Genomic DNA, 12,425 nt, shown 5'->3' on the forward strand with positions numbered 1-12,425 from the left:
TATTGTTGTTGTTGTTGTTGTTGCTGCTGCTGCTGCTGCTGCTGCTGCTGTTATTATTACAGAGTTATAATAATGGGAGAATTCACTGTCCATTATAATCTTATTTTGTTGCTCATTGTGATGATAGATCATTATCCATAAATCAATGGATTAATTTAAATACGACAATCTGAGAGGGTAATGGAGGCAGTTGTTCTCCTTGGTTAAATAGACCAAATGACTATAATAATAATTACAATTAATAATAATAATTTATTAGATTTGAATGCCGCCCCTCTCCGAGGACTCGGAGCGGCTCACAACAACAATGCATCATGTACAAATCTAATGTTAAAAACAATTTAAAACCCTTATTATAAAAAGAAAACAATCACACAACCTAACAGACCATACACAAACCATAATAGCTAGGGGTATGTTAAAAGTTAAACCATGTTACAAAGTCACCCTAAAAATGACACCCAAAGGAAAGATTATATAGATTGCCTCTGACAAATTAGTCCTAATGGTATTACTAATTTATGAAGAAGAAAAAAGTTAATTGTTTTAGTGTGCAATTTAAAAATGGGTTTGAAGTTTCACTTAAGATATAAGTACAGTACATCGTTGGCCAACTATTTGCTCAGAGATAAACCATATAAAGTGTCAAAGCATTTTAGCATTTTCCCTGTCTCACTAATTAGCCTGCCCCTATCTTTAGCTTAAAAACATGAAGTTGGGTGTAATTTGAGATCATTCTAAGAATCCAAAGAGTATTTAAAAATAAAATAATTCTATGCGTCATTGCATCAATCCATCTTATCATTCTCTATGCAAAATGGCATCTTAGCCACTGGTGTAGTTCATGAGAAGAACAGAAAAGATATCTGATCCGTCAGTTTTAAAATGTATGGGAACAAGTTCAGTTTGTTAAACGTGAGACGAACTAGGATAAGAGTCACCCAGGGAAAGGGAAAGAAGGAGAAAGAGAAAGTAGAAAGGTGAAGGGAGAAGAGAAGGAGTAGTGGGAAGTAGGAAAAAGGAGAGAAGGAGCAAAAAGGTAGAGGGAAAAGATTTAATTTTAATTTAATTTATTAGATTTGTATGCCGCCCCTCTCCGCAGACTCTATCTATCTCTGCAGATGGAGATAGAAGGAGGGGAGTGTAAAGAAATGAAAAACAAAAGACTGAGGAACAGTAATATAAAATAGGTGCAAAACAGGATATTGGTTTAAGAATGATTGATAAAAATGTATAATTGTGTATATTATTGATATGTTCTAAGGTATATGTGAGGCCAGAACAAGGCCAAAATAGCGCTATCCTAGTCTCCCTTAATTTTATAAATTCAGCAAAAAATGTGATACATATTTTCATATATATGAAAATTGTGAGAAAAAAATAAAAAAATAATCAAAAGAAATTAAATATGTGTGATATCAACCAGAAAGATGGCATAATGCCATTTATGTGTAATAGGAGTAAGCATAGAAACATAGAAACATCGAAGACTGACAGCAGAAAAAGACCTCATGGTCCATCTAGTCTGCCCTTATAATATTTTTTGTATTTTATCTTAGGATGGATCTATGTTTATCCCAGGCATGTTTAAATTCAGTTACTGCGGATTTACCAACCACGTCTGCTGGAAGTTTGTTCCAAGGGTCTACTACTCCTTCAGTAAAATAATATTTTCTCATGTTGCTTTTGATCTTTCCCCCAACTAACTTCAGATTGTGTCCCCTTGTTCTTGTATTCACTTTCCTATTAAAAACACTTCCCTCCTGAACCTTATTTAACCCTTTGACATATTTAAATGTTTCGATCATGTCCCCCCTTTTCCTTCTGTCCTCCAGACTATACAGATTGAATTCATTAAGTCTTTCCTGATACGTTTTATGCTTAAGACCTTCCACCATTCTTGTAGCCCGTCTTTGGACCTGTTCAATTTTGTCAATTATCTTTTTGTAGGTGAGGTCTCCAGAACTGAACACAGTACAGTATTCCAAATGTGGTCTCACCAGCGCTCTATATAGCAGGATCACAACCTCCCTCTTCCTGCTTGTTATACCTCTAGCTATGCAGCCAAGCATCCTACTTGCTTTTCCTACCGCCCGACCACACTGCTCACCCATTTTGAGACTGTCAGAAATTACTACCCCTAAATCCTTCTTGGATTGATCTACAAGAGTTGAATAAAAAGTAATGTCTCCACCTCCAAAGTTTTAGTGAAATAAGGATGTCTTAATAAATGAAACAGGAAAGAAATCCTTAAAATGAGTTGTTATAACTCTATTATTCACTTCTCCACACAACACTACTATTTATACACTTCTGACAGCAATGGAAAATGGCTTAAAGCCATCATGAAATTTGCCTCTTCAGCCAACCTCTGGCAATCCTTTCTTGAGTCAAACAGATGCCATGAAGCCCTTCTTTCAATTTAGGGAAAGGATAAAATTGCAATGCAACAAGTCTGGATTGAATGATTGATGAGGAGAGATGGTGAGATCCAGGTTCGCAATTACCTCTTAGGTGACTTGTGAAATGTAAGCCCAGTGTTGTTAGTAACAATCCCATTCTTGTCTTTGCAAACTCTGTGTAATCAATGTTTCAAAAATTTGTGCATTGCAATCTCGTGTTCTGAATTGATAGTAGTTTCAGGTTCCACGAAATCTATGTGAATAATACCATCTGCATCCCAATAAATCTGTAATCATTATTTTCTTGCAAAACCTGGTTTTTATTTTTTATTTTTTGCCCGCAGGTAAAGCTTTGTGATGATATTTCATGGACTAATCAGATGTCAAAATGCTGTAAACAAATCCCTCACTTTAGTTCTAGTAGCACAACAACAATTACTGGCAAATGTCAACTCTAGTTCTACAACTTCATTTCATTTTAAAAAAAAGTCTAAAATAAAGAAAAAACAAAAAAGGAACAAGCGGGGGGGGTAACCAAAATTATGGGGTACAAACAAGGAAATGGAAAAGGAAAATACAGTGATCCCTCTATTATCGCGAGGGTTCCGTTCCAAGACCCCTCGCGATAATCGATTTTTCGCGATGTAGGGTTGCGGAAGTAAAAACACCATCTGCGCATGCGCGCCCTTTTTTTCTATGGCCGCGCATGCGTAGATGGTGGAGTTTGCGTTCCCCGCCGCCCACGCAAAGGGGAAACCCCGATTCGGCTCCTCGCTGCTGCTGCGCTACCGAGCAGATCAGCTGCTGGGCAGCTGAAGGAACCTTCCCTGGGTCTTCCCCCTCTTGCTGGCGGGCGGGCGAGCGGCGGGCATCAGCGAGGAGCCGGGGTTTCCCCTTTGCGTGGGCGGCCGGGAAGACTCAGGTTGGGGGTTCGGGGGGTGCTGGGAAGCCCCCCAGGCCGGCTGCAACCTTTTAAAACAGCCGCGCCGCTTCCCAGCTGAGTCCTGAAGCCAAACACGGAAGTTCGCCTTTGGCGTTTGGCTTCAGGACTCAGCTGGGAAGCGGCGCGGCTGTTTTAAAAGGTCGCAGCCGGCCTGGGGGGCTTCCCAGCACCCCCCCAAACCCAGGTTGGGGGTTCGGGGGGGTGCTGGGAAGCCCCCCAGGCCGGCTGCAACCTTTTAAAACAGCCGTGCCGCTTCCCAGCTGACTCCCGAAGCCAAACCCGGAAGTGGATTTTTTTTAAATTAATATTTTTTTAAAAATCGTGATATAGCGTTTCGCGAAGATCGAGATCGCGAAACTCGAGGGATCACTGTATAGAAAAAATAACTTCCATATTTCTTTGGTAGTGATGCAAATTTCAATTCTTGAAGCTTTCATTTCTGTAATCATCATGTGAGGAACCCATCAAGCATGTTCTCTCCTTCTAATATTTTAAAACATCAGTAATATAATGAATGCATTCCAGTGAGATGCAATTGTCAGTAATTTCCTATTGAACAATCCACCTATTGCCAGTTAATTAGTTCATCAATATGTCTCCTGTGAAATTATTGGCTATTGTCATGAGCTATTCCCTTGGTTCTTGACCACAGAAATCAGCTCTTCCACTTTGCCATCTTTGTATTTTTTTAAAGCAATGCAGAGGGCTGACATGAATACAGCCATCACCACAATCAACCTGAATCAATCATGTTGCATTGATAAGTACATGTTGTAGGTTTCTAGCAGCACAAATTTCTCACAGCAACTTTCTACCAACTACTAGAGTGAAAACAATGGGTGCTAAACAGGACTGTAGCACATCAGTGCTGCCATCTGTTGGCACTTACAATATTGGAGGTATTACTTTTCATTCAGCCCTCAGATCATCTTTCTTCAAAAATGGTTTATTTTAGTTAATGATCCTTAAATTAATCATCACTAGCACTATCGTGCTTTTCTTCTAGGAGCTTAAAGTGGCAGACTACAAAAATACTGGTTAAACTTATTGCATGTTTATTTTTTCTTCCAGTGTAAAGAAATAACAGGAGTAAAATAAATGTTTTTGATGTGGCTACATGAAGAACCTAAAAACTGAGCTCATTTGGGGGAAAGATCAAAAGCAACATGAGAAAATATTATTTTACTGAAAGAGTAGTAGATCCTTGGAACAAACTTCCAGCAGACGTGGTTGGTAAATCCACAGTAACTGAATTTAAACATGCCTGGGATGAACATATATTCATCCTAAGATAAAATGCAGGAAATAGTATAAGGGCAGACTAGATGGACCATGAGGTCTTTTTCTGCTGTCAATCTTCTACGTTTCTATTTGACTCATCCATTTCTCTGGATTCGTAATCCTAAATTTTGGGAGCATAGGTTTGTGAATGATAAAATTTGCTAGTTGTTTTGATTTTCTCTCAAGATGAGAAGTGCCTATAGATTTGAGAAGTCACAACAAAGTTGGCTTGAGTAGGACAACAGGACTTGCATCTTCATTGCCCCATCTCTTCTCTTTCCATCTGGTTGCTAGAATATTATTGCTTTCTTCTGTTCAACCATTGATAGGCACAGTAGAGTCAAAGGAGATGCACTACCAAGGCTGAAATCCGATTCTTCAGTGATTCTATCTGAGGAGCAAAGCATTCGGTCAGGAACCATGCTGCCTGCATGGAAAAAAGATATATTGGTGGAACACGATTTGATGATACTCTGCTAATTATGGAAGATTCAAGTCTGTTCATTCAATGTTTGCATAGGTCATGACAAGTTGAAATGCTCCCAGTTCGCTCGTGCCTGTCGATCATCAGAGAGCAGCACGAGGCTCCACCCACCCTCCTGGACACTGCCATTTGGGTTCTTTTACCCTCTGCGCATGCACAGAATGCTTTGCACATGTACAGAGGGTAAAATAATGCAAATGGTGGCATCCAAGTGGGTAGGCGGAGCCTCACACTGCCTTCGCAACTGGCTCTCCAACAATTGACAGGCACAAGCGAACTGGTAGCATTTCATCTCTGACTTAAGGGGTAATGTCCTTGGGGAGGGGTGGCATGTAAAACTAAATAATAATAATAATAATAATAATAATAATATAATAAAATAATGATAATGATAATAATAATAATAATAATAATAATAATAATAATAATAATAATAATAATAATAATAATAATAATAATAATAATAATAATTGCACAGACTGACTACAAGCACAGACATGATGCTGTGGCACAGATGATCCACTGGAACTTGTGCCGGAACTACCATTTACCAGTGGCAAAGAACTGGTGGGATCATAAGCCCGAAAAAGTGGTCGAAAATGAGCAAGCAAAACTACTGTGGGACTTCCGACTTCAGACTGACCGAATTCTGAAGCATAACACAGCAGACATCCTGATTGTGGAGAAAAAGAAAGTATGGATCATCGACATCACAATCCCAGGAGACAGCAGAATTGAGAAGCAGCTAGAGAAATTAGTGAAATACAAAGATCTAAAAATCAAGCTGCAACGACTCTGGCATAAGCCAGTGAAAGTGGTCCCAGTGGTCCTTGGCACGCTGGGTGCAGTGCCAAAGGATCTCAGTGAACATTTGAAAACCATCGGAATTGACAAAATCTCCATCTGTCAATTGCAAAAGGCCGCTTTACTGGGATCGGCAAACATAATTCGCCGCTACATCACGCAGTCCTAGGTGCTTGGTAAGCGCCCGACTGGTGATGAAATACGAAATCCAGCATAGTGATCTCATTTGCTATGCTGTCTTGTTGATAATAATAATAATGTCAAGTGTTATACAGTATATTGTGCATCATATAAGTCATTTCATTTTATTTATTAATTGGATTTATATGCCACCTATCTCTGAGGACTCGGGACGGCTTACAGCAATTTTATTCCATTTTGCGGGGAAAGCAGATAGAAACAGAAAGGAACGATGCAAAGTTAACGTTTTCTTTTTTGCAGAGAAAAAGCAAACCCAGAGCTTGGTCAATCCTATCTTAATGTACCAGAGATCAGGAAGGCTGAGTCCAGCCCCGGTGGAATTTCCTGGGGAAGGAGATGCCCAGTCCATCACTGTCTGCTCAGTGCTTCCCCCAGCACAGTGAGGTACCATCAGCCCAGTTCCAGTCAAAAGCTTGCACCCATCTCCACTCGGTCCAATGGCCAGGTGCCATCTGGCTCTCAGGACTCCTTCCAGCCTCACCTGTATTATCACTGCAACCATCAAGAAGCCCCCAGAAGCAGCTATGCTTTGCCCCCTCTGCCGGGACATGGGGACCGAGCTACTTTGTGCTCCCATCGCTCCAGTGGGGATTCATTATCAACTCCCCGACATGAGACTACAGAGAGTAGATGGAAGCAATGGCCCCACAACCAGCAGCACACACGGCCAGTGCAACACCACGTTGTAACAGTCAGGTAAGAACCACACATTCCGGCAGCTCAGCATGTTTCTATAAGAGTGATGGGCCATGTGGAAGGCATCTGTTCCTGTTTATTTATTTGTTTATTCATTCATTCAATCATGTTGGGCATAGCTACTTGGCCCATAACCGGTTGGGCAGAGAGAATTTTGTACACATGGAATTTAACCCACCCAGTAGCCACAGTTAACCAATATACCTAATTGAAGTCTTCAATGAAACACAGCAGCAAGCTTTCTTGTAAATATATTTTACTTCTCTTTTATCAAACTGCTTCTCTAATGTTCTGTCGAGCTCTCTGGTAGAATCCTCCCGAAAATGCACAGATACAATTTCAGACACACACACGTTTGAAAATTCAAAACAATGTTCTTTATAATGAAAATTCAAATAAACTAAGCACTATTTTGGTATAACAAAGAGCACCTTTCTCCAAACAAACTGGTAATTTGTACAAGTCCCTTATCAGTTCTGTGATACTTAGCTTGCAGCTGTGAGGCAATTCACAGTCCTTCTTCTTTCACAAAGTGAAACACACTTTGCTCTGGTTTAGTTTCAAAGCGGGGAAAAATCAGCACATAAAAGGTCAAAGTCAGTAAAGCAGTCACGAAACACAACGATCAGATAATCCTCCACAATGGCCAAACCCACAGGCTGATATTTATAGCAGCCTCACTAATTACCACAGCCCCACCCAACCACAGGTGGCCTCATTTTCTTTGATAATAATCTCTCAGTTGTTGCTGCCTATGCATTGCTCTCCACATGCGTGGCTGTATTATTAACTCTTGTTCCGAATCCAAGGAGGAACTAGATAATTGATCTCCTTCTGAGCTGTCTGCCACACTCTCCTCCTCCCTGTCACTCATGTCTTCTTGGTCAGAGGAGCCTTCACCAGCAGATTCCACCGGGAGCAAAACAGCCCTGCAGCATGTGGATGTCTCCCCCACATCCACAGTCCTTGGGGCAGGAGCTGGGCCAGAGCTAACCACAACATCTAAATAAACTATCATACAATACTAGTATATAACTCTTATTAAATATCCACCATTGCAACCACCAAGCACTAACCACTAAATTATAAACTACTCTATGACAAACCACTCTGTATCAAACCACTCTGTAACAAAACCACACCCATGCAAGGGTGTTCCTCCTTATATAGTATACAGCCAATCAGGTTGCAGCACAATTAGCAAACCCATGATTACAAGCTGATAATGGCTTTCATCAGCCTCTCCCATGGTTACAAACCATTTACTTGCATTATGATATTACAGAAATGAACTTATTTCTGACAATTCATTCATTCATCCATTCATTCAAAACATATACAAGACAGCAGGCATTGGTATAAATATAAATATATAAATAAATACATTTATAAATATAAACAAAGGAAACACAGTGGTACCTCTACCTAAGAATGCCTCTACTTAAGAACTTTTCTAGATAAGAACCGGGTGTTCAATATTTTTTGCCTCTTTTCTACTTAAGAACCCGCGCCCGGGTTCTTACTGTTCCTGTCCTACTGTTCTACTGTCTTTCACCATTACTTTTTTATCAATGCTTTTCTAATGTTATGTTATTACAAATTACTATCCTATAAGTGTCTGACAAATATATATAAATATAGATATAAACTTAAGATTGGATATGACTCCTTAGCCAAACTAAATTCAATAGCAAAGTGTGATATGATACCAGAAAAGGTATGAAAAAAACCTCAGGATACAAGATGGTTTATAGCCTAATTCTCATTTAATACCCTTCCCTTCATTAATTTCTCATTGGACCATATCTAATGATAACAGACATTTTATTTTTAACAGCAACATTAGTAGCTGAAGTTTAATTATCCTCTTCCTGGTATCCGGCCAATCTAGGGGTTGCTTGTTGTGTTATTTTGAAGCATTAGTACACCCTTGGGAGCTAAGTCTAGCTCTAAAACTCCACATACTATAAATCAATGCATCTGCCTTTTCAAAGTGAGTTTTGCATTTTATTTTTTGTTTATTTTTTATTTTTAACTCCAGAGAAAGTTCTTAAAGATCATATTTTTATAAAGTTTTAGAGGCAGAAACAATATTAATCTTGTTGGACTTCAACTCCCACAATTCCTGAGCCAGCAAAGCTGGCTGAGGAACTCTGGGTATTGAAGTCCACAAGTCTTAAAGTTGCCAAGGTTGGTGACCCTGCTGTATGCTATATGGCTAATATAGGATTTTATCCGGACTGGGCAAGCAATCTGCTTTTATTTTAGAATAAATTAGAGGGGGGAGGAATTGACAAAATAAATTATTTCTCATGACATAATTCTAATAAAAACATTCCTAATTTAAAAGTAATTTTCAACATTCTCAATTTTGGATCCTGCATACTGATGCTTTTAAAATTGGTACAAATCACAAGCTAGAAAATTGGGATTTATCTGTTTTGTACTTTAAAATATTTCTATGTCAGCAATATTACTGAGCATTATTCCTATATCGTTAAGGAAACTGGTAAATCCAATGTTTCACTAGCTTCCTGGCTGTTTCGTATCTTATTCTGCTATATTTGCATAGTCTCCTATCCATTCATCCACCTGCTCCCCATAAGCTCTCCTATTTCAAGCAGCATAGGCAACTTTGAAGGACATTGTCCATAAAGGCATGATTTGTGCCCCAGAGAAGTGGTGGATTTTAACTCTTACCCCATGCAACCAGCACATTCCCTTACTGATGTAGAATTCAAGAGCTGAAAAGTACCATCTAAAAAGGTGCCAACATTTTAATGGGTATCATACTTCACTTCCATTCTATCATAAAAAGTCATGTCAATATTATGGTCCTAGTAGAGCTTGCAAATTATTTGAACTTTCTATTCATGCCTGGCTCTTGGCAGAGGTCTTGGCAGTGCAGATTTCTTAATCTGGACATTCTTTGTACTTTTTCTTGATCTATAAGGAAGTAAGAGCTGGGCATAAGGAGTTAATGGATAGCGAAATATTGCATTGTATGCCTTTCCTGAGGAGCAGTAAGAGAGTTAATATTTTGCCATCTTTCTTATCTCTATCAGAGGTATGTTGTTGTCTATGGCCTGCTTTTGGGGCAACTGCAGGTCAAATTTCAATTTGAAAAATCTTATAAAGTATTGCCTTAGGAGAGGTGGAATCCTAGCAGTCCTGATCTCTTGAAGGTATAGAACAAAATCCTTCAAAAGATCCTTAACACTAACACAAAATTCAACACCATAGAAATTATATTTCTAATGTCAAGCAAGATTTAGAAGTGACCATTTTATCTCCAAAGAAAGTCCTGATGAGTTTGAAAATCTAAATAAACTCTTTAACTAAGACAGTTATTCACATAGGTCAACATACTATAAATATGAAAGTAAAAATCATGTATAAATTATCTTTATTTAGCATGATTTTGAATTTAACAGAGGAATATTTTTTTTAAAAAAAACACCTTAGATTAGCCTTCTCCACATTACCACTCACTAGCTTTTTTTGTTGGTCTAAATTCTTCACTTTAAACCCACAAATAGCAGTGTGAAAAACACTGGTGATTTAAGTCACATAGTTACTGATCAGATGAATAAACTTCACTCCTAGTTGAAATAAATAATCAAATATAGATGCTGTCCATTAGGGCTTATTGCCTGTGCTACAACATGGAATTTTGACTTTGCATTTTTCTTGTTCAACAGGCTAAATGGTCAAATCAATAAAAACTATGCTTGGCATGAAATTAATAAGCAAATAATTATTTTTCTCCCTACAGACATGACAAAGTGTTCAGGATGCCAAAGAGGTAGGTTAAAATCCATTATTTCATGCCCTTCTATTATTTCACATTTTCCCCTTCAATCCAGTTATTTAGAATGAGCCAAAATATTACCCTTGCATAATTCGGGCAAGCCAAGGCAAGATTAAGAGTTCCTGGATCTCATTAAAAAGCTTCCCACTTGTTTGGATTCCACTTTGCGATGGATATAGTTTGCTTTCCTAATACTTGTTAGATCATGGTTTGGTCTTGGTCAGCTGCTTTTTTTTGGATCTGGATTACAGGATTTATACAGCATTTTTAGAGAAGCAAACTGTCTAATGGAATGTAGTTCCCATGTATTTAGAATGTTAGTTTAAGAACAATTTCACTTTATTAATAATAATAATAATAATAATAATAATAATAATAATTTATTAGATTTATATGTCGCCCCTCTCCAATCCTAGCATTGGTCCTTATGTTGCATATGGCATTCATTTCTGAGCGGGCTGCTTGCATGCATAGTTCTCTGTTTGTTGTCACTGTTTTCTTCTATACCATAGCTCAGTGTTTCTCATTATCATCAACTTTTAAGATGTGTAGAGAAAGAGGGCCATGGAATTCTGGGAGATAAAGTCCACAACAGTCTTAAAGTTGCTGAGCTTGAGAAATACTGTCACAGCTTGGTCCCTTTCTCTATTATTCATGCACCATTTCTAGAATCATTTATGGTTTCCTCAGAGTTTGAACATGGGAGAGGGGTCATACAGTCACTCTGCATTGGTGAGTTTTGTGGGTTTTTTCAATGTATTCTTTCTAAAGCAGATAAGAAGACTGCAAAAATCAGGCCCATGTAAAAAAAAAACCCTAACATACCCAGAAGCAGGCAAATTTACAAGTATGCCTACACAATATATCAGTCATTCTTCATCATTACTTTCCTTGTTTATAGTTTTTAGCTTGGAACTGGCTTTATTAATGCTTCAAATCTTTTGTTTAAAGAATTAAGATTCAACACAGATACTATATGTCACTGAAATATTTGCCAGCTGACCTTGTTTGTTTTTCTTTTAACTCATTTGTTTTCACAGTTTTGTACATTTTCTTACATTCAGGCTTCAGTTATACTAGATTTATTAAAATTCAATTTCTTATGCTTCAGACTTTCCCATCTATGTAGGTAATAATCTAAGTCTATGCTGTTTCGGTTAGAAAGTTGGTGTGTCAGAATCTCCACCTGTTTTTCCTATCCATCACAACTCACATAAAAACCAGATGAAGCTCCAATTAAACCCACCATAGCCAGATGTAAACTTTTTCTTACTGTGTTCTGCAAATTTGTTGCATGAAATGAGTCATGTTTTGTGTTTTACATGCTTTAACTTCAAATTGATGGCATTGTTTATTTATCGTGCTAAGGCATCCATTACTAAAATGTAACCTGAGGATGAAGGACTAAACCAGTACCTGTATTTCAGGAAAAAAAGAAAAACAAATCTCAAACTATCTTACTTCAAAATATAAGTGTGTGGGATGTTGGGATGCTTCCTAATAGTGTAAACAAAAGCAAAAATAAATCTCATAAAACTTCAGTACATTGGAAATTGTAATTAGATGGCAATCTCCACTATTTGAGGTACCTGAAGACATCTGGTTGACTATTGTGTCAATAGAAATGGCCCCTGGTCTGACCTAATAGAGATCTTATGTTCGGAGTTTATGTAGTGGGCAGTAGATGTCAACAATTTTGATCCGATGGAGGAAAAAGAACCACTTCTCTGTGAAATCTTTAAAACAAAATTAGAGCATGCCCCAAATTTGGTAAAAAGCTATATCAAAGGAAGGAAACATGAA

The 12,425-nt window shown here is 38.2% G+C and overlaps 1 protein-coding gene across 1 annotated transcript in view; it reads left to right on the forward strand.

The window, feature by feature from the left end:
- DISP2 (dispatched RND transporter family member 2) overlaps nt 1-12,425 on the forward strand; it is a 43,151-nt gene that overhangs the window by 17,430 nt on the left and 13,296 nt on the right. Inside the window, exons 2-3 of the mRNA XM_070756715.1 lie at nt 6,356-6,811; nt 10,587-10,616. Coding sequence (XP_070612816.1) covers nt 6,356-6,811; nt 10,587-10,616 — 486 coding nt within the window. The remainder of the gene's footprint in view (nt 1-6,355; nt 6,812-10,586; nt 10,617-12,425) is intronic.

Source organism: Erythrolamprus reginae, chromosome 1, assembly GCF_031021105.1.
Source record: "Erythrolamprus reginae isolate rEryReg1 chromosome 1, rEryReg1.hap1, whole genome shotgun sequence".
Lineage (NCBI taxonomy): Eukaryota > Metazoa > Chordata > Lepidosauria > Squamata > Dipsadidae > Erythrolamprus > Erythrolamprus reginae.